Source organism: Schistocerca gregaria, chromosome 2 (assembly GCF_023897955.1).
Source record: "Schistocerca gregaria isolate iqSchGreg1 chromosome 2, iqSchGreg1.2, whole genome shotgun sequence".
Taxonomy (NCBI): domain Eukaryota; kingdom Metazoa; phylum Arthropoda; class Insecta; order Orthoptera; family Acrididae; genus Schistocerca; species Schistocerca gregaria.
In genome coordinates this window covers 174,509,380-174,531,541 of record NC_064921.1, presented here as the reverse complement: position 1 = coordinate 174,531,541, position 22,162 = coordinate 174,509,380, and the positions used below count along the sequence as shown (strand labels likewise).

General features: G+C 39.6%; 1 protein-coding gene across 3 annotated transcripts in view; it reads left to right on the top strand.

Annotated features, from left to right (window-relative positions):
- Positions 1-22,162, top strand: part of LOC126336621 (rho GTPase-activating protein conundrum) — a 210,807-nt gene that overhangs the window by 170,256 nt on the left and 18,389 nt on the right. For all 3 annotated transcript variants that reach the window (XM_050000497.1, XM_050000496.1, XM_050000495.1), the window contains 4 exons: positions 3,688-3,838; positions 4,094-4,188; positions 10,524-10,773; positions 12,584-12,770. In XM_050000497.1, the coding sequence (XP_049856454.1) occupies positions 3,688-3,838; positions 4,094-4,188; positions 10,524-10,773; positions 12,584-12,770 (683 nt within the window). The remainder of the gene's footprint in view (positions 1-3,687; positions 3,839-4,093; positions 4,189-10,523; positions 10,774-12,583; positions 12,771-22,162) is intronic.

Sequence of the window (22,162 nt, the reverse complement as noted above, 5' to 3'; positions counted from 1 at the left end):
TGAAGTTTTTGTCTCGGAGTTCATTTTTTTTTCAGTACTGAAGCTACGTATAATGTCATTCAACTATTCGTCAGTTGCCTTTTCTAAATAACGGTTAAAAATTGTTTATCTAGTTCACTCCAGAGTAAAAATTTACAAAGCTCCAGGGCTAGATGGAATCCCTATCAGCTTAACTATAATCTGTTGTAAATCCCTCAAACAAAAAATTGTGCCTAGTTGCTGGAAGAAAGCACAGATGACACCCATAGAAGTGATCCACAGAACTACTATCCTGTATCCATGACAACGTTTTGTTCCAGAATCTTAGAAAATACTCTGAGCTCAAACATAATGAGGTATATTGAACAGAATAACTTCCTCCATGCCAACCAACATGGATTCCAAAAACATTGGTCATGTGAAACTCAGTACTCACTTTTCTCACATGACTTACTGAAAGCCTTGGATCCAAGCAGTCTGGTAGGTGTAGTTAATTTCCAAAAAGTACTTGACTCTGTACCACATCTGCCTTTATTATCAAAAGTAAAATGGATGGAGAGCCATAGACAGATGCAGAAGTAACTTCGAGTGTAGCATAGGGAAGTGTGTTGGGACCCTTGCTCTTCATATTGCTTACTAATGATGTTTGGGTAATATTAATAGTAAGCTCAAACTTTTTGCAGGTGCTTCAATTATCTGTAATGAATTAGTGTCTGAAAGAAGCTGCATCAACATTCAGTCAGATCTTGATAAGATTTCAAGGTGGTGCAAAGATTAACAACTTGCTTTAAATGTTCAAAAATGTAAATTGTGCGCTTCACAAAACAAAAAGATGTAGTATCCTATGATCAGTGATTCACAATTGCAATCAAGCAACTCCTACAAGTACATGGGTGTAACACTTTGTAGGGACATGAAATGGAATGGTTACATAGACTCAGCCATGGGCAAAGAAAGTGGCAGACTTTGGTTTATTGGTAGTATACTTGTGAAATGCAGTCTGCCTACCCTCCCAGAATATTGCTCAAGTGTGTGGGGCCCATACCAGACAAGAGTAAGAGGGGTATTGAGTGTATACAGAGATGGGTAGTGCAATTGGTCACATGTTTGATTGACCTATGACAGCATGTTGCAGAGATGCTGAAGAAACTGTACTGGCAGACTCTTGAAAAGAGATGTAAACTGTCCCAAGAAAACCTACTTAGAAAGTTTCAAGAATGGGCTTTAAATGATGTTTCTAGGAATATACTACAACCCCTTATGTATCACTGCCATAGAGATAATGAGGGCAAGATTAGATTAATTACAGCATGCATGGGGTCATTTAAATAATCATTCTTCCTGCACATCATACATGAATGGAGTTGGGAAAAAAACCTTATAACTGGTACAATGGGATGTACTCTCTGCTAGGCACTTCACAGTTTTAGCAGAGTATAGATGTAGATGTCGGTAGTTCCCATTAACTTCCCTGTGACCATTAATAGTAAATAACTGATCAATAAAACTTGGTAGAAGGCATAAAATATTAATAGAAATTATAGTGCTAGTAATTGACGAAATTACATCCATAGCTCAGCTCGGAAGCAGAGAAAAGCATAAGAGAAATGCAAATGAGACGCCAGGAGATTCAAAAAATCACTCCAAAATTAATTTCTCAGAGCCTGAGATCAAAATTAAATGACTTATCAGTTCTTTACAGAAAATAAGTAGCCACCAAAGCAAACTTGTTAACTGTAGGTGCCCCCCTCCAAAAAACACACACACACACAAAAGAGAAATAATGAAATTTCATATTCATGTGAAATCAGTTTGAGAATGTTTTTCAGAGGACCATTTCATATTCATAAACTTATTCATAGAGATTCCCAATGACTGGAGACATGAAAATTGCATTTATATATTACTACATCAGTTTAATGTTGTTGTGGTCTTCAGTCCAGAGACAGGTTTGATGCAGCTCTCCTTGCTACTCTATCCAGTGCAAGCTTCTTCATATCCCAGTACCTACTGCAACCTTCATCCTTCTGAATCTGCTTAGTGAATTCATCTCTTGCTCTCCCTCTAAGATTTTTACCCTCCATGCTGCCCTCCAATGCTAAATTGGTGATCCCTTGATACCTCAGAACATGTCATACCAACTGATTCCTTCTTCCAGTAAAGTTGTGACACAAATTTCTCTTCTCCCCAATTCTGTTCAATACCTCCGCATAAGTTATGTGATCTACCCATCTAATTTGCAGTATTCTTCTGTAGCACCACATTTCGAAAGCTTCTATTCTCTTCTTGTCTGAACTATTTATCGTCCACATTTCACTTCCATACATGGCTACACTCCATACAAATACTTTCAGAAACGACTTCCTGACACTTAAATCAATACTCGATGATAACAAATTTCTCTTCTTCAGAAACACTTTCCTTGCCATTGCCAGTCTACGTTTTATATCCTCTCTACTTTGACCATCATCAGTTATTTTGATCCCCAAATAGCAAAACTCATCTATTACTTTAAGTGTCTCATTTCCTAATCTGATTCTCTCAGCATCACCCGATTTAATTCAACTACATTCCATTATCTTCATTTTGCTTTTGTTGATGTACATCTTATATCCTCCTTTCAAGACACTGTCCATTCCGTTCAACTGCTCTTCCAGATCCTTTGCTGTCTCTGACAGAATTTCAATGTCGTCAGCGAACCTCAAAGTTTTTATTTCTTCTCCATGGATTTTAATTCCTACTCCAAATTTTTCTTTTCTTTTCTTTACTGCTTGCTCAGTATACAGATTGAATAACATCAGGGATACGCTTCAACCCTGTCTCACTCCCTTCTCAACCACTGCTTCCCTTTAATGCCCATTGACTCTTTTAACTGCCATCTGCCATTTAGTTTCTGTACAAATTGTAAATAGCCTTTCGCTCCCTCTATCTTACCCCTGCCACCTTCAGAATTTTAAAGAGAGTATTCCAGTCAACACTGTCAAAAGCTTTCTTTAAGTCTAGAAATGCTAGAAATGTAGGTTTGTCTTTCCTTAATCTATCTTCTAAGATAAGTCGTGTTTAATAGATACTTTAATTAAGTATTAATTTTTGTACAGGTTCCTGGAGTTGATTCTTTATGTAAAGATATTAACTGTAGCCAAAGGATATTTGTCTGACGCAGTTAAATTTTAAATTGGCTTGTATCTCAGGTATCAAGCAAAATTAAATAAATAAAAGTGAAATAGTTTAGTATTTTTTCATGTGTGAAAATCATTCCAAAAGATTTCATGATACACATTTTAGGATATATTATACTTATATCAACCTGGAGTGATACTACAATACCAGAATTAGAATTAAAAAATCAGAATCATTATTTTATTATCTCATTACATACACACATAAATCAAATCAAAGTGCAAGAGACTCATCACTACAAGTAATATAACTGAAATACACACTATGTATCAGAAAAAAATCTAAAATTAATCTTAATGTCCAACCATCAGTACAAAGTTGTCACATTACTCTTCAAAGAACTCTTTAACATCATTTAAAAATTCAGTGACTGAATAACAACATTTTTGCACAGGGATGAGATGTATGTAAAGTGTTTATACTTTATATGCAACTTGGGTTTATATTCAACAGTATTTTGAAGTAAAATAATGTACCACACCAAATTGCCAATAGTACTTAATTAATATGTATTTCTTTTTTATCCAGGTTCCAGCAGGTCGTACGTGGATAGAGTTTCTTGGTGAAGATGACATGCTCAGGCTTCGCCCTCTCTTGTTGCTGGAAGTAACGGCACTTCTTGATGCTTATAATATTACTTTTACTAAAAGGAAAACTCCAAAAAAGAAGAGAAAAGAAGGTAATATGGCCTTTATTTTCATAGAATGTAAATAATTTAGAAGTAAAGATAACATGATTCATGCTCCAGTTCAAAATGGATTTGCCTGTAAAACAGCAATGTTTTTGGTCTTGTTTATGTGGCTGTTGATGACTCAGTACCTGCATTATACTGTGAGTTGTTACCTTTACTCCTAACTTATTTACTTTATTTATGTTAGTAGCCTATGAAATGTGCCTTTGTGTAATTCTTAATGAGTATATTTCCTTTTTTCAGAAGGAAATGTATTTGGAGTTTCATTAGCAGCACTGCTAGAAAAAGATCATCAAATCATTGGAGAGGATTGTAAAGTGCCTCTTATTTTCCAGAAGGTAAAAAGTATAAACATTATTTTCCATTATTGAGATATGTTGGTGAAAGAATCACATTTTGGACAAAAGAACAAATTAAAAGTTGAAAATAAAGTTAGTTTTTTGGAGATCTGTAAAAAAAGTGCTACAATAAGGAAATCATAAATACCAAGGTCTAGGATAGATTTCTCAGAATAAAAGTGTGGCAGTAAGTGTCATCTTTACTCATTGCATCTTACAGAGTTCTGAGTGGCTGCTCATACCCTTGTCATCAAGCAAATTTGATACTTTTTTTTCCCTCCACTTTTTAAATAATATTTCATGAAGTATCAGGACTGTAGCCGGAAAATACAATATACACTAAAGTGCCAAAGAAACTGGTACAGGCATGCATATTCAAATATAGAAGTACGGAAACAGGCAGAATATGGTGTTGCAGTTGGCTACACCTATATAAGACAACAAGTGTCTGGTGCAGTCATTAGATCGGTTACTGCTGCTACAATGACAGGTGATCAAGATTTAAATGAGTTTGAACATGGTGTCATACTTAGCACACGAGCAATGGGACACAGCATCTCGAGGTAGTGATGAAGTGGGGATTTTCCTGTATGACCATCTCATAAGTATACCATGAATATCAAGAATCTAGTAAAACATCAAATCTCCAACATCGCTGTGGCCAGAAAAAGAACCTGCAGGAACGAGACCATCAACGACTGAAGAGAATCATTCAGTGTGACAGAAATGCAATCTTTCTACAGATTGCTACAGATTTCAATGCTGGGCCATCGACAAATGTCATTGTGTGAACCACTCAATCAAACATCATTGATATAGGCTTTTGGAGTCAAAGGCCCACTTGTGTATCCATGATGACTGCATTACACTAAGCTTCACATCTTGCCTGGGCCCATCAACACCAACATTGGACTGTTGATGACTGAAACCATGTTGCCTAGTCAGGCAAGTCTCATCCCAAATTGAATCAAGCAGATGGACATGTATGGGTACAAAGACAACTTCATGAATCCTTGGAAACTGCTTGTCAACAGGTGACTGTTAAAGCTGGTGGAGGCATGTGTTGGAGTGATGGGACTCCTGATAGGTCTAGGTATGACTCTGACAGGTGACACGTATGTAAGCATACTGTCTGATCACCTGCATCTATTCATGCCCGTTGTGCATTCCAACAGACTTGGGTAACTCCAGCAGGACAATGTGACGCTCCACAGTCCAGAAATGCTTCAGAGTGGCTCCAGAAACACTCTTCTGAGTTTAAACATTTCTGCTGGCCACCAGATTCCCCAAACATGAACATTATTGTGCATGTCTGAGATGCCTTGCAACATACTGTTCAGAAGAGATCTCCCCCCCCCCCCCCCCCCCCCTCGTACTCTTGCATGTCTGAGATGCCTTGCAACATGCTGTTCAGAAGAGATCTCCACCCCCTCGTACTCTTAAGGATTTGTGGACAGCCCAGCAGGATTCATCATGTCAGTTACCTCCAGTACTACTTCAGACATTAGTCAAGTCCATGCCATATCATGTTGCGGCACTTCTGCATGATCGCGGTGGCCCTACACGAGATTAGGCAGGTGTACCAGTTTCTTTGGCTCTTCAGTGTATGTTTGGTTATGGATGTGTCTATGTACTGGTCCTGACAGTCCCCCCTTGGCAAACTTGAGAAAAGACAGCCACTCACTGACAGCTGACTGATTTGTGGTGCAGTCTTAGCTTTTGAGCTACTGCTCTTTCTCTATGGCATACATACACTAGTAACAAGACAACATTGCATTTTCACTTACGGACTTGAAAAAATAACATTTCAAATATTGATAAAAATCAAAAGATCTTTCACACAGCCAGCTAGAGATATCATCTGTGCACACTGCAGAAACCAGAAATTTACCCAGCAAACAAGGAGCTGAATAAGTTGCTGAATGTGAATTCAGTATATACAGTATAATTGGATAGATACAAAAAATCTGCTCACTAAGCAGCAGTAGAAAAAAAAACACAAATAAAAGTTGTAGAAATGTGCAGGCTTTTGATGCCAGTGACTCCTTCTGTCAGAAGTGTTGAAGGGAAAGGAAAAGGGATGAAGAAAAATGACTGGCAAGGATCAAGAAATGGGGAGAGTTATTGGTATGTTACCCAGAACAGTGGGTAAGGAAGGGGAGGTTTACCACACAGGATGGGAAGGATTACAGTATATATGAGGGTGTGCTGAAAAGTAATGCATCCTAATTTTTTATATGAAAACTCTTAAAGCTTTTTGCATGAAACAAATGTTATTAATGTTCTACATCTTTATTCTTCATGTCTACGTATTTGCAGCCCTCTGCTGCTAGAGTGCTCCAAATTGTAGTGTGTGACATGGCGATGTGTAATGTAGCAATGACGGTGTGTGGGAAATAGTGAGCTGTAATCAAGTTTTGAGTTCGAAGAGTTTGTCCACACATTGAGCATCCTCTCCTTCAGCATGACAATACCAGACTGCACACGAGTGCTGCAACATCTGCAACAATCTGATGCCTTGGGTTCACTGTTGTCAATTACCGTCCATACTGTCCTGAATTGCCTCCATCTGATTTTCTTCAGTTTCCAAAACTTAAAGAATACCTTCGAGGACATCTCTTCAACAGTGATGAAGCAGCGCAAGATGAGGTGAGGTTGTGGATCTGTCAGCAAAGTCAAACATTCTACAGTGACAGTATCAGCAAACTGGCCTCTTGTAGAGAGGAGAAATGTGTTGATTGCTGAGGTGACTATGTTGAGAAACAAGTATGTAGACATGAAGAATAAATATGTAGACTGTTAATAGTGTTTATTTTCTTTAAAGAGCATTAAGAGTTTTCACAAAAACAAAAGAATCAGAGGCATTACTTTTCAGCATGGAATTGTACAATGGCCTCCTGTTGTGGAAATCTGGTGGTATGCTGGTCCTGCTGCTGACACTTGAAACACTTGACTGACTGTGATGTAAACAAACCAACTATTGAAGAGGAAGTGCCCTATTGTAGACCTTGACCAACTCTGCTTCAGTATTTTACTGTGTATAAAATGTAGCAGAATATCTTTTAAGTTTGAGAACAACTGGGTATGAACATTTTACTATCACATTATTTCACAATACTAAATGTATTTTACATGACATCTCAATTCAGAGTTTTTATCCCTTTTTTTATTTTTAGATTTGTAAATAGTCATTTCAAATTCTTGAAACTGATCATCTGTAAAGATAATTGTGATTGTCTAGGAAAATAAAAACATATTAATTATACTAGTATCCACAGCTATTTCCAGATGACAAAAATAATGTGGAACTTGCAAAATCCATACACAATGCCACCAGCCCAAAAAATGAGAGACCCACCTCGCTCTACAATGATCATCAATCAACAGACAAATCCTGCAGTTGTCAGTGAAGGGGACATTATACTGATCTATGTTCTGTTCAATATGTTCCCTTGCCGACTTTTGTGCACAGTGAAGGAGGGGGTTTGTACTGTTCTTTACAATGGACATCTAGAGGCCAAATTGATCGTGTAGAGATGGTTGAATACAGCCTAGATTGATACATTTCTCAACTGCCAGATCAGTAGTCTTCACCCACAGTAGAATTGTGATTGCAACGAAGTATTAGTTCAGTACTCTTTCAGCAGTTATTTGTACTTCAGATAACAACATGACAGCACTATTGATGAATTTTACATGTAGTAGGCTTCACGATCTCACTCATTTGCATATTTTTCCTCATCCACAGCAAGACAAACATTATTGTGATGCAATCATCACTGTTATTTACATTCAACAGTTAATATGAAATATAATAACCAGTAACAAAAAATCAGTTGAAAGACCGTCTCTTTAGAGTATCAAGTAAAGAAATAGAGAATGTCTACTGTTCTCTTACAGATGTAATGATTCGATAAAATTTGTGTTGTGTGCCAAATTGCATGTTTTAGTCTGGTGATAGTCTGAAGTAAAATCAGTGCTGAATTTTCAATACATACTAGTGTGCAGACATAGTAAAACAAAAAGTTTACTGGCACAGTAAAACAAAAATACTAACCAAACATTCTGTTGCCTGCTGCTGTTAGTGTACATGTTAGCCATGAATTTGTATAAGAAAAGAGTAATGTGAACCTTGAGTTGTGCTTATTACATCCAATATAATGCAACCATGTGCTTGTCCTACCTGTATTTGCAAAGTTACCCCAAGGTCCGTTACCGCCTAGACTATATGGACTCCCGAAGGTTCACAAAGAGGGGGTACCGCTACGCCCCATTGTCAGCAACATCAGGGACCTACATATTTGTTAGCCAAATACCTGACGGGAATATTAAGTCCTTATGTGGCTAAAGGCCCTCATCACACCCGTAATTCTGTGGATTTTGTTAAATGCCTTGATAGTTTCAGGTTGGATGAGTCAGATATGATGGTGAGTTTTGACGTTTCCTTGTTTACGTGGGTACCCCTGCGAGAGTCGCTAGAATTGATTAGTCAGAAGTTTGACGAGAATACCACTGAACTTTTTAGGTATGTCTTGACTTCCATGTATTTTCTTTTTAATGGAGAATACTACGAACAAACGGAGGGAGTCGCCATGGGTAGCCCACTCTCACCAGTGGTAGCGAATTTGTACATGGAGAACTTCGAGGAGGAAGCCCTATCGTCATCCGAATGGAAACCTACTTGCTTTTTCCGTTACGTGGACGACACGTTCGTCATCTGGCCACGTGGTATGGATAAACTCCTTGACTTCCTTACACTGTAAACTCCATACACCCCAACATCAAATTCACTATGGAGACTGAAACAGAGGGTAAATTACCTTTCCTTGACGTCTTGGTCAAGAGAAGGGCTGATGGTACTCTAGGTCATGGGGTGTATCGGAAGACAACGCACACTGATCTGTATTTGCACGCAGACAGCTGCCACCACCCTTCACAGAGGAATGGGGTACTTAAAACTCTAGTACATAGGGCGCGCACTATCTCTGACGCGGAGAGTCTACCCCAGGAATTGGAACATCTGAGAACTGTATTTAAAAAAAAAATGGGTACTCAGAGTGGCAGATTCAACGTGCTCTCTGCCCAACCACTGCAGCACAACCTGTTGAGATGGATAAAGTCACGAGGGAGGAGGTAGGCACTGCATTTATTCCATACACAGCCACACTCTCAGGGAAAATCGCCCGCAATCTGAAGAAACACCGGGTTGGAACTGTGTTTTGTCCTCCGAATAAAACTCGTGCACTGGTGGGGAGCGCCAAAGATGACCTCGGTTTGAGAAAGGCCGGTGTGTACCAGATTCCATGTCAATGTGGCAAGTCGTATATTGGTCAGACGATGCGTACCGTCGAGGATTGATGCCATGAACACCAGAGACACACTCGACTAATGTATCCGAGCAAGTCGGCGGTCGCTGAACATTGTTTGTCGGAAAATCACGCTATGGAGTATGACCGCACGAGGATTCTGGTACAGACGTTGAGATACTGGGACAGCATTGTTAGAGAGGCCATCGAAATTTGCTCCAATGAAGACCTCATAAACCGAGACTGTGGTTGTAATCTTAGCAAGGCTTGGGAACCAGTGATTGGGTTAATCAAGAGTAAATCGAGCAAACCTATAGTTGTGACGACCACGGCGGACAGAGCCGTCACACCGACGTCATCTCAGATGCCATCGCAATCTGTTCCACCGCACGACCGTGGCGCAAGGCGCGGACGGCCACCGCCGCGACTGAACCCAGTTCCCTCTGAGCAGCCATAGCGTACGGATCTCCGGGCCGGCACGTTCACAGGAGCTCAGTCCGTCAGTTCACCTGATGATGGTGATATGTTTGACCGCCGAAATATTGTGCCCGTTGGACACTATAGACCGGCAGTACACCCATGGATATTTTGATTAAAATAAAACTCATTAGACTCAACAGCATTTGTAGGAGGTAGGAATTATGTTGTTGTTGTTGTTGTTGTTGTTGTTGTGGTCTTCATTTTGAAGACTGGTTTGATGCAGCTCTCCATGCCATATTTAAATCTGTTCATCTATCCATAACTACTAAGGCCTACATTCCTTTGAAGCTGCTTGTTGTAGGCAAGCCTTGGTGTCTGTCCACAATTTTTAGTCGCTACACTCCCCTCCAGTAGTAATCTGACTATATCATATCCATTGATGCCTGAGGATGTGTCCTATCAAGTGATCCCTTCTTTTAGTCAAGTTGTGCCATAAATTTCTTTTCTCCTCTGTTTGACTCAGTACCTCCTCATTAGTTACCTGGTCTATGACTGCAACAAAATTACAAATGACAGTAGGACTGATGTAGATTCTTGTAATGTGTGCAGCTGCTGGCACAACTGGAAAGGAGAGGATTGAGAGAAGAAGGACTACTTCGTGTACCTGGTTTACAGCAGCGAGTGGATGCGCTATTGGCTGGCCTAGAAGCGGAGTTCTACCGACAGCCTGAAGCTGCCGAAGCACGCATTTCTGGTGCTGGCCCACACGAGCTTGCTGCAGTTCTCAAAAAGCTCTTGAGAGAATTACCTCAGCCCTTGCTTACTGCAGAGCTTACAGACATGTTCTACCAAGTGCATGGTTAGTACAGTATTGGGATACCATAATAATGATAATTATGTGCCACTATTCATTCAATGAACTGACCTGACAAATGGGCATCGCAACAGGCTTTTAATTTTTCCACCAGTGTTCAAAAAAAAAAAAATTATCTAAAGTGACAAGTTAATTATTGATGCATATAACATTTCAGTTCTTAAGTTGTGCTAAATCTTGAAAACAGAAAACAAAAAACTATTTCACGTATCACTTTCCTTTTGTCAGTTGTACAAAATTTGTGAAATGGCAACATTACCCATCTCCGACAATAAATATCATTTTTTTTTAAATATTGGCCAGTTTTGGCTGCTGTGTCATTTTCAAGCAGTATATGTTAAGGACAGACTGTAATCACATACAACTTTGTTAAAGGAAAGGAAAAAAAAAAGATAAGAAAATTATAAGAAGTGACAGGTATGCCCGTAAACAGAATCAATCAAAGTTACTTGATGAGCATGAACACAAGCCACCAAACTATCCAGCCACAAGGATATGGGCAACAAACAAACAAATAGTCTTACATACAAGCAACATAAAAACAGTTTAAAATAGTAGTCAAAACAAAAACACCATCCAGTGCAAATCACCTGTCAGATATAAACTGTCATAGTACTGGTAATTGTCTAACATTTTTTCCAGCAAGTTAGACATACTGGGTATCTAAAACTCAAGCAATAAATTGGAAAGAGATTACAGCATCAGCTACAGTTTAATTTTTTTGACACTGTGACCAATTTCTGCTATTCTTATGACAACTCCTCTTGCTTGGCCAGCGAAGGAGGGTGTTCTTCAGCTACAACAGAATTCCCTTCATGTAATTGCTCCTCTCCTATTTAAACACTGCCACTTCACTGGTGCTGCAATTTTTTCCTATTGATTGTTTAACAAATAATAACACTGGTAACTGAGTGCACATTAAGGGATTGTTCATGTGCATCTCAACCAAACAACTGCTGCTACAAAGGTAGGAAATGATAGTGCAAAGAGCATCTCATTACTGTTGATGTACACACAGAAGTTTGTGAAGTGTCTATAATACAAGCAAGTAGCATGAGCTGTCACAGTTGGTTCTGTGACAGCTTATTTAATGACAGGTGACTTGCACTGGGCAGTTTTCTCATTTCAGCTACTATTTTTAAAGTTTTTCTTAATCTACTGTATACAAAACTATTGTCACAAGTTTTGTGTCAATCTGCCATATGATGGTGGCAGGACAGCTTATGCTCATGTACATCAAAATAGTTTTAGTGATTCAACGGTATAAATCTGTTGTTTGCTTCACAAATTTCTGAACATTGGCCAAACAGTAGTCCAGGTTGATTTATTGTAAATGTTCCTTGATTTATTCGACCAGGTGTTGCATTAACTGTCGCTTCCTGTAATTTTTTAAAATTATTTGCTTGCTTCCTTGTTCCTTTCCGTACCTAATTAGAGTTCAGAATTATGGGAAATGTTACCACAGTTTTAATCAAGTGAAACTTATACTTCTTTGCTTTGACTTTCCTGCCTCAGTATTATGATTAGTGAAAATGAAGTTTCCTAATTCTAGTACATTTTAATTGGAGAAGACTGCAAATCATTTTTATACACTGCTGCTTCTATCTTCTTTTTGCACCTTAAACTCTTGTTTCACCTGTTGCCCAAATAAAAGAAAGATCAATGGCAAAACTGTCTTATGTGTGTCTTTTTTGGCCATATTGTAATTTTTGTTGTTTAAGAGAATATGGCTTCTTTCTCTGTCTTATTGTAAATGATATAATTAATTCCATATTTCTGTCTTACATTTGTGCAGCACTGCCTACAAGTGAGTTGAGACAACGAGCTCTCAATCTGCTGGTGCTTCTGTTACCTTCTGAGTGTCGCTATACTCTACGAGCCCTCTTCAGCTTCTTACTGCAAATTATACACCACCAGTCAGAGAACAAAATGACCTTGCACAATGTTGCTATGATAATTGCCCCTTCATTGTTTCATCCAAGGTAAGATAACAGAACATATCATATAATTCAATATCTTTAAGTGTCTGCAGTGTTGTTTGGGTGCGTAAAAGGGAAAGCTTAAACCAATGTGGGGCACATGAATTACACAGGCAAACAAAAATTTTTTTTGAAAACTTTTTTTACTTTGATAGCTGATCTTTATAGATTTTTATGAGCTGAATCCAAACTAGCCTTAGGTTTTTGTATCACCCATAGTTTTTGAGCAATATGCTTTTTATTACATAGTATAAAAATCTTATGCCATACAGTAAATGGGGAAATTAATGAAATGCATTTTTACAAAAAAAAGTATGGTTTGTATTTAAAGTAAGCTACTTAAAACAATGATATGTGTTAATAGAGGTTTCACCTGTCAGCTGGAATTGGTTTGTATTTTCTTTCTCTTTTTTCATTGAAGCTTCTTGTGTAGCTTTTTCTATGATGAGTCGCTTGCTGAACTTCTTGGTGAAGTGACCAACAGTAGTCCCGCATCATGTTGGTGTTCCAGCAGGCTTGGTAGTGTTTTTCCATCACATTAATGTCCTGGTGAAACCTCTCTCCTTGGTCCTCACTAACATCTCCCATATTGTCCAGGAAGTCATCAAGGTGACTGTTTAAAAAGTGAACTTTCAGGCTCATTAAACATCCTTAAGTTTTAAGCTTCTTTAACACTGTAGCTATAATAGACACATATTCTGGGTCTTTTTCATGTCCTAAGAGCTTTGTAATGACTAGCTTGAATGATACCCATGCTTCTTTCTCATTTAAGGTCATTGTCTATTCAAAGTTAACACCAATCATCAATTTTCTAATGCCAGGTCTGACAAAGATGTCTTCTTTTAGTTTAGCTTCTGAAAGGTGTGGAAACTTTTGGCAGAGATACTTAAAATATGGTCCATCTTTAGGCAAAGCCTTTACAAATTGTTCCATTAGGCCTAACTTTATATGTAGAGGTGGTAGGAGTATGTTTTATAAATCTACAAGGTTTTCACGTAGAATGTTCTTCTCACCAGGTTTTAAAGACTCCCTTACAGGCCAGTTCTTTCTGCACCAGTGTTGATCCCTAGCCCTACTGTCCCATTCACACAAGAAACATGGAAATTTCGTAAAGCCACCTTGCTGACCAAGTAGCATGCATGTTACTTTCAGATCGCCTCATATCACCCAACCATGAGCAGATTAGCCTATTGTATTTAGCACTATTTCTAGGTTTTCATAGCTTTGCTCCATTTGTACAGAATGTCCAACAGGTATAGATGCATACATGTTACCATTGTGTAATAAAACAGCCTTAAAACTAGTTTTGGATGAATCAATAAACAACATCCAGTCTCCCTTTTTGTATTCAATACCAAACTCATTCATCAGACGGGGAATGTCTGAGCAATACACTAAATCACGTTCTTGTTGAAAAACCATGGAAAATTGCTGCTGTCTCTTTCTATACACATATATGCTGTTTCCAGCTGCCAATAAGTTCTTTTCTTTTAATCTAGAGCCAAGCAATTCAGCTTTTTCTTTCATTATCTCCAGATCCCTAACCAAATCGTTAAGCTCAGTCTGAGTAAACAATTTGGGCTCTAGACTTTCTGTATTACATTGGAATTCATCATCATCTGGTTCATCTAAATCAGATTGTACAACAGAAAATACTTCTGTTGGAATAGAATTTAATCATCTGGTGGTCCAGGAACCAATGAATCTACACCATGCTCTACTGGTCAGATGGTGGACAGAATGTTAGGGTAGCTTATTACCTTCTTGTTTTTCGCATTATGACCAGTAATATCAACACTGCAAAAGTAGCAAACATCAGAATGATTTCTTGGCTCCCTCCATATCATAGGAACAGCAAATCTAAAGGTTTTTACCTCCTTTTTGGACCATTTTCTCAGATCTTCAACACACACATAACATACCTTATGCGGCGCCCAAGATTTATCTTGATCACCAAGTTTAGATCCAAAGTATAGTAGATAACCTTTTCCATAAAGTCTGTAATGTTTCTTTTGTGTTTTTTAATCACAAATTCACCACAAATATAACAAAACGATTAGCAGAGTTTTTACAACCATAATTATATGTTATACTGAGCACATGAACAGGAAACAGGAAAGTGAGGTTAGGCTGACAGTAAACAAAACACCATCTGTTACCACAAAAATAGAACTGACCTTTTTTTGCCAGCAAATGTTTTTCAGCAGTGCTACCAACATCATCTACATTCATTACACCTCCTTTTTAAATTATTTTAACTACATAAAAGCTGTTAAATTCTTTAAAAAATCGCTAAATTCAATTAATTTAACTGTAAAATGTGAAGAAATGGTGAGTGATACACTTTTTTAATTATCATATTTGGATTTCCCACCCTAAAAACATAAGAATAAGGTATTATCAACAAAAAAAGTTTTCCATCATTGGCCTGTGTTATTGTATCAGTGTCATCTTGAAAGTAAATGCTGAGTTTGCAGATAGGCACAACAAAAAGACTGTCACAAAATAAGCTTTCAGCCAACAAGGCATTTGTCAAAAATAGACAAAACACACACACACGAGCACAGCCTCTGGTAGCTGAAGTCAGACAGAATATTGTTACAGTCCATCCTGGATTTTTCATTGTTTGATCTGGAAAGGAAATTTCGACAGCTGACAAAAAAAAAAAAAAAAAAAAAAAAAGGGTCAATATGCAAGGATCGGAAAAATTTACATTTGCAATAAATGTGAATATACATATAGATGCACGTTCTACCTCAAAATCCAAAAGTGGGAATGTACGTAATAAATTTTATTTGTAGAGAATTGTATCCAGGTTAGCTATTCTGCGAGAGATAGGAATAGTGTTAGTTTCAGAAGCATTTAAAAACTAATCAGCTTGAGGTTACTGGTATTGCAGAACATCAGGCGAAGTTGAAATTGGAAAGGAAACACTCATAAGAATGTGTTAGCAGAATAAAGACTGCACCTATACACGAATGCACTCTTAAGTTAAGCTCTGGTCCCACATCAAACAGTGGGTGTTTGAATGGTCTCCGTGAGTTACACACCACATATGGCAATGTAGGACTCAGTCGTCGGACTTAGCATCTTAAAACAAAGAAACACATATATTTGTCTGATAGCTAAAGTTGATATTATGTGGAAATGGGGACACTGTAACAAGGCCATTGTGAGCATGTGTGTTTTGAACTGTGGTTGCATAAAATATTGGTAGAGGTCAGCTGTGAACTACCTCATTTACAACCTCAGCAAGTATTTCCATAGCAGCAATTACCAGATGCTTTATGCACTCTGCTTTACTTTGCATTGCATATAGCTCATGGCTAATTACTTTCTTCTCTTACACTGAGATGAGCAAAGAGACTACTGCGTTCCATCAGGGGATTTGATTGCAACTCTCGAGACATCAGAATGGATCATCAACCCATGTGTTGTCTTGCTCTTGGAGAAAAACAGAACAAAGGTGTGGGCTGGCTGACCTGCAAAAAGGAGGTAGTGTTTGTTCCCCTCCCCCTCCCCCCTCCTGCATCGCTCCACACATATTGGGCATTCAGAATTCTCATTTGTCTGTGTTTGCATCCACAGTGCTATGTTGTAATGTCCACAGAAAAACGATCATGCTGAGAGTTCCTGTTAAGTGCAAGATTGGTTCACACATCCCGCAAAAGGGATGTACAATGTGCTAATCAGGACTTACATGCAACAGATTCAAAATCAGTGCAACAGATTCAAAATCAATGGCATGCAGATTTTGTAACTAATGAACTGGGTGGGAAAATGAAGATAATGTTGAGACACACCTTAAGTCAGAGCACTCTGTTCACCAGCGAGAAAATGCTGCTGCTTCTCAGCAGAAACAATTAATTGCTTGATAATTGAATAGAGCCAAAAGAAGAAAATAAGCAAAGGCTGTTTTGGAAAAAATCTATTGAAGTTTATGCAGAAGAAAATATTCCACTAAAAAGCTCATATTATAGAGAATAAAATCTATTTATTCTCTTTTATTATTATTTTATCTCCAATAACTTTTTTGTGATCAGTTTCATCTTTATGCACATTGTGTGGTAATTTTTTTAAATTAAATGTCTAACTTTTTTTTATAAAAAAAGAGTTTGTATGATTATTCTGGCAAAAACTGATGCTTATTATGCCATAAAACGATGCTAATTTCTCCATAACTGGTGTACTAACATTTGTGCGTCCATGTCATAAGAGTCAGTCACACACATTTAGAGTGCTGCCTTGTATTCCTCACCAGCACTGTGATGACATTTCCCTGCCAGAAAGAGCTGCAGGAGGCACAGATGGAACTCATGTTGGTACAAGATCAGAGCTATAGGACAGTCAATGGGATGTATGGGTTTGCACAAAAGTGTACTACCTGCCCTTGCAATTCCAAATTCCTTTGCCCTGAATCACTCTTGGCAGATTTAACTATGTCTGTCAACAACATTCAGCCTTCCCTCATAACAAAGTCTCAATCTGAACACTGTGTTGAGCCCAGAAAAGTACTTATTTGATTTACATTATTTATTTTGATGGTGGTTATATACTTGAATTTGGTATTTACAGGTCAACCACTGTGCCACAAATGAATGGGTAGCTTTGTCTCTGGTGTGGGATGTGACACCTGTTTTCCATGCCCAGTGACAAAATGAGTGAGCAACTCACATTTCTCTTCAGATCTCTGAAGGAATGTCAGACTTATGATTTTGTATTCACTGTCTTGCCCATACTGGAAAAGCAAGGGGGTGCGGTGACAGTGTGGCCTCAGCAGTCAGAGACTGTGGTCATGTGTGTGTTGCATTTGAGTGAGTTTGTGTGTGTTCTCTCTCTGATGAAAGCCTTGTTGGCTGAAAGCTCATTATCTGACAGTCTTTTTGTTGTGCCCCTCTGTGACTCAGTATCTCCACTATATATGGTGAGTGGCAACTATCCTTTTCATAATATCATTATATTTTAAGATCAGAAAGAAAAGAATAGAATTTTAGGCTCACTGTAGAATTATATCATTTAAATTATTAACATATTATGTAAAGTGGGAAATTTCTTGCTACAAATTACTTGCCACTTATACAGTGGTAGGAAAAAAATATGGAAACACCATGAGAAATGTATGCTTGAACATAAATGCAGGTGCTAGCCAAGCCAGCATGTGGCACTTGTATTTGACCATGAATGACATATGTGTGGTGTCCTCAGTATGGTTCAAGTGTGTCAGTCATGTTGAGAATAGTTTTTGTATAGTTGTGAGTGCACTATGGGCACATTGTTGGTATGACAGGTGCTTCCATAACCAAGACAGCCAAAGTGTTTGGTATTTCAAGTTACACTGTATTGAAGATTTATATGCATTCAGGAGACGAGAAAACTTTCACATGCTAACTCACAGCAGACAAAACTGTATTGAGTGATCATGACAGATGGTTGTTTAAGACATTTTGACAAAAAATGAAAAGATGACAGCTGCAAAAGTCACTGCAGAACTGAAAGTTGCACTCATGAATCCTGTCAGCATCAAAACAAGACAAAGGGAGCTCCATAAACTGGGAATTGCAGGACCACCTGTAATTCCAAAACCACACGCCAGTGACACAAATCCATAAAACCTGGACAATGGAACAATGAAAGGAACCCTATTGGTTCTGTTTTAAACAGTTTCAAACTTATGGCTGAGTTTACGTGTGGCTTATGCTGCCCCAAGCCTACAATGCAGGCTGCTTGATGCTTAGAGTGCAACATGGCAGGAGTTTGGTGATGATTTGGGCAGGCTTATCATGGTGTTCTACGGATATTCATGGTTGCTCTGCAAGGTTGCATTACAGCCAAGCATTATACGACCATTATGGCTGGTCAGGTCCCTATCATGGAACAATATTTATTTCGCGATGGTGAGGCTGCGCAGGGCCGCTGAAAGCCAGGACTGGGCCACACCTCCAAATATAGCAATTCAAGTATATTGTTATTTTAAAGAAGTTGTGACATGATTTAAACATAATGCAATTTGGGGAATATTGGACACACACCAAAAATACACACTGGAATGAAATAGAGAATAAATATAATTTCTTATTAAACATTGAGCATATCTTTGCACATACAATTGGTCCATGCGCACGGGGCCAATCTGTTCCAAAAAGCATCACACGAAAATGTGGTTTTTCAGAGGATCATGACTCAGGTTCTACAGACACATGTGACAAGGGGTCAACTGTTTTGGGTAGCCTTTGTCCTCGTGACTATTTATACACTTATTGGAAGAACTAGCATAATATAGCTGTCCTACAGTAAAAGACCAAAATTTAAACATTACCAAACTTTCTCAAGCCTAGGCAAATTGAAGAAATGAAGAAAACCAATTGTTTGGATTGCCACATCAATAATTTCCATGGATGGGAGATTGTCAATCTGTATGGTATGTTCTTGAGATGATATTCTCATAGAACTTCGAAACTTTTCTCAGTATCGTTATCTGTTACCGAGGTCCAGGTTACAAAGTTGTTGTACTTATGCAGCAAAATATGTGTATAATGTCCAGACTGAAGCATAAATACAGTTTTAATTGACATTGTGGCACTTAGCGAGGGTTCCATGATCATTGCAAAGGTTCTGAGGTCACCAAACTATGTTTTAGTCAGCATTTGTTAACCAGTAATATTTTATAGCACACTGTCTCTGTATAATGGGCACTGCTCACCTATACAAATACAATGCGAAATAGGCTAAAAAGAGTTTTAAGTACCTGAAATGAATAAATATCCACGGGTGTACTGCCGGTCTATAGTGTCCAACGGGCACAATATTTCGGCGATAAAACATGTCGCCATCATCAGGTGAACTGACGGACTGAGCTCCTGTGAACGTGCCGGCACCTTTACGGGGAGGAGATGTATCCCAGCATGAAGAAATTTGAAAAGTTGCGCCACCGTAGATGTCGTTTGCTAAGTACTCTTGCCTTTCTAAAGAGATGTCATTCCGAGAATGTTGTTCCAAATTTTGCTAAGGTTATCCATCACATCGATTCTGCAGCAGCTAGGAGAATCAAGAAACGAGCCAGCCTCGCATTGGTACGTGAGAGAGTGCAATTCACCCGCCGGAGCCTTGAGTTTATCTCACAGGAATTACTCAAATTACATTTGCAACTGGCTACTAAGTTCACTTCTTTTTCATGGGATTGGATTGATGGTGTCACCTGGGTGTCAGCTGATTCCACCCATAAGAAGGCTACGGGACGTCAAACAGCTAAGTTCTCACGTCTCCTTGACAAACCATCTCTGCAGGTTCCGTGCAAGACTGTCATCAATTTGAGTGGCATGGTGTTGAGTGATGATGCGGTCTCGGTTTTGCAGAAAGGTCTCAACTTCGCTCCCACCCCCAAGTTCACTCCGGTCGCAGAAATTGTTAGTGCTGTTGAACAGGTTGCAGCTCGACTTCCGCCAGAATCAGCCGAGGAAATACGTCGTGAAACTTGTCGTGCGTTGACGAAATCCAAGTCGATGAAGTCAAATATCAGCAGTAAAGAGAGGGCGGCCATTCATGATCTGAGGGAACGCTCTGAAATTGTTGTCTTACCGGCTGATGAAGGCAATGCTACAGTTGTTGTCTCCCATAAGGACTACACTGATAAGATGCAGAGCCTGCTAAATGACGATTCCTACCGGAAGATCAGGTGGAGAACAAGACGAGGGTTCTTCTCAAGGACGCAGATTTACCGGAGGGTGACACTAAGAAATTGTTACCCCAAGGTCCGGTACCGCCTAGACTATATGGACTCCCGAAGGTTCACAAAGAGGGGGTACCGCTACGCCCCATTGTCAGCAACATCAGGGCACCTACATATTTGTTGGCCAAATACCTGACGGGAATATTAAGTGCTTATGTGGGTAAATGCCCTCATCACATCCGTAATTCCGTGGATTTTGTTAAATGCCTTGATAGCTTCAGGTTGGATGAGTCAGATATCATGGTGAGTTTTGACGTCGTTTCCTTGTTTACGAGGGTACCCCTGCGAGAGTCGCTAGAATTGATTAGTCAGAAGTTTGACGAGAATACCACTGAACTTTTTAGGCATGTCTTGACTTCCATTTATTTTCTTTTTAATGGAGTATACTACGAACAAACGGAGGGAGTTGCCATGGGTAGCCCACTCTCACCGGTGGTAGCGAATTTGTACATGGAGAACTTCGAGGAGGAAGCCCTGTCGTCATCCGAATGGAAACCTACTTGCTTTTTCCGTTACATGGACGACACGTTCGTCATCTGGCCACATGGTATGGATAAACTCCTTGACTTCCTTACACATCTAAACTCCATACACCCCAACATCAACTTCACTATGGAGACTGAAATGGAGGGTAAATTACCTTTCCTTGACGTCTTGGTCAGGAGAAGGGCTGACGGCACCCTAGGTCATGGGGTGTATCGAAAGACAACACACACTGATCTGTATTTGCACGCAGACAGCTGCCACCAACCTTCACAGAGGAATGGGGTACTTAAAACTCTAGTACATAGGGCGCGCACTATCTCTGACACAGAGAGTCTACCCCAGGAATTGGAACATCTGAGAACTGTGTTTCGAAAGAATGGGTACAAAGAGTGGCAGATCCAACGTGCTCTCCGCCCAACCACAGCAGCACAACCTGTTGAGATGGATGAAGTCACGAGGGAGGAGGTAGTCTCTGCATTTATTCCATACACAGGCGCACTCTCGGGGAAAATCGCCCGCATTCTGAAGAAACACCGGGTTGGAACTGTGTTTTGTCCTCCGAATAAAACTCGTGCACTGGTGGGGAGCGCCAAAAATGACCTCGGTTTGAGGAAGGCCGGCGTGTACCAGATTCCGTACCGTCGAGGATCGATGCCGTGAACACCAGAGGCACACTCGACTGATGTATCCGAGCAAGTCGGCGGTCGCTGAATATTGTTTGTCAGAAAATCACGCTATGGAGTATGACCGCATGAGGATTCTGGTACAGACGTCGAGATACTGGGACAGCGTTGTTAGAGAGGCTATCGAAATTCGCACCAATGACGACCTCATAAACCGTGACCGTGGCTATAATCTTAGCAAGGCTTGGGAACCAGCGATTGGGTTAATCAAGAGTAAATCGAGCAAATGCATAGTTGTGACGACCACGACGGACAGAGCCATCACACCGACGTCATCTCAGACGCCGTCGCAATCTGTCCCACCGCGCTACCGTGGTGCGGGGCACGGACGGCGGAGGGAGCGCGCCGCGGGCGGAGGGTATTTAAATCGGCCGTCGCCGCGACCGAACCCAGTTCCCCCTGAGCAGCCATAGCGTACGGATCTCCGTGCCAGCACGTTCACAGGAGCTCAGTCCGTCAGTACACCTGATGATGGCGACATGTTTGATCGCCGAAATATT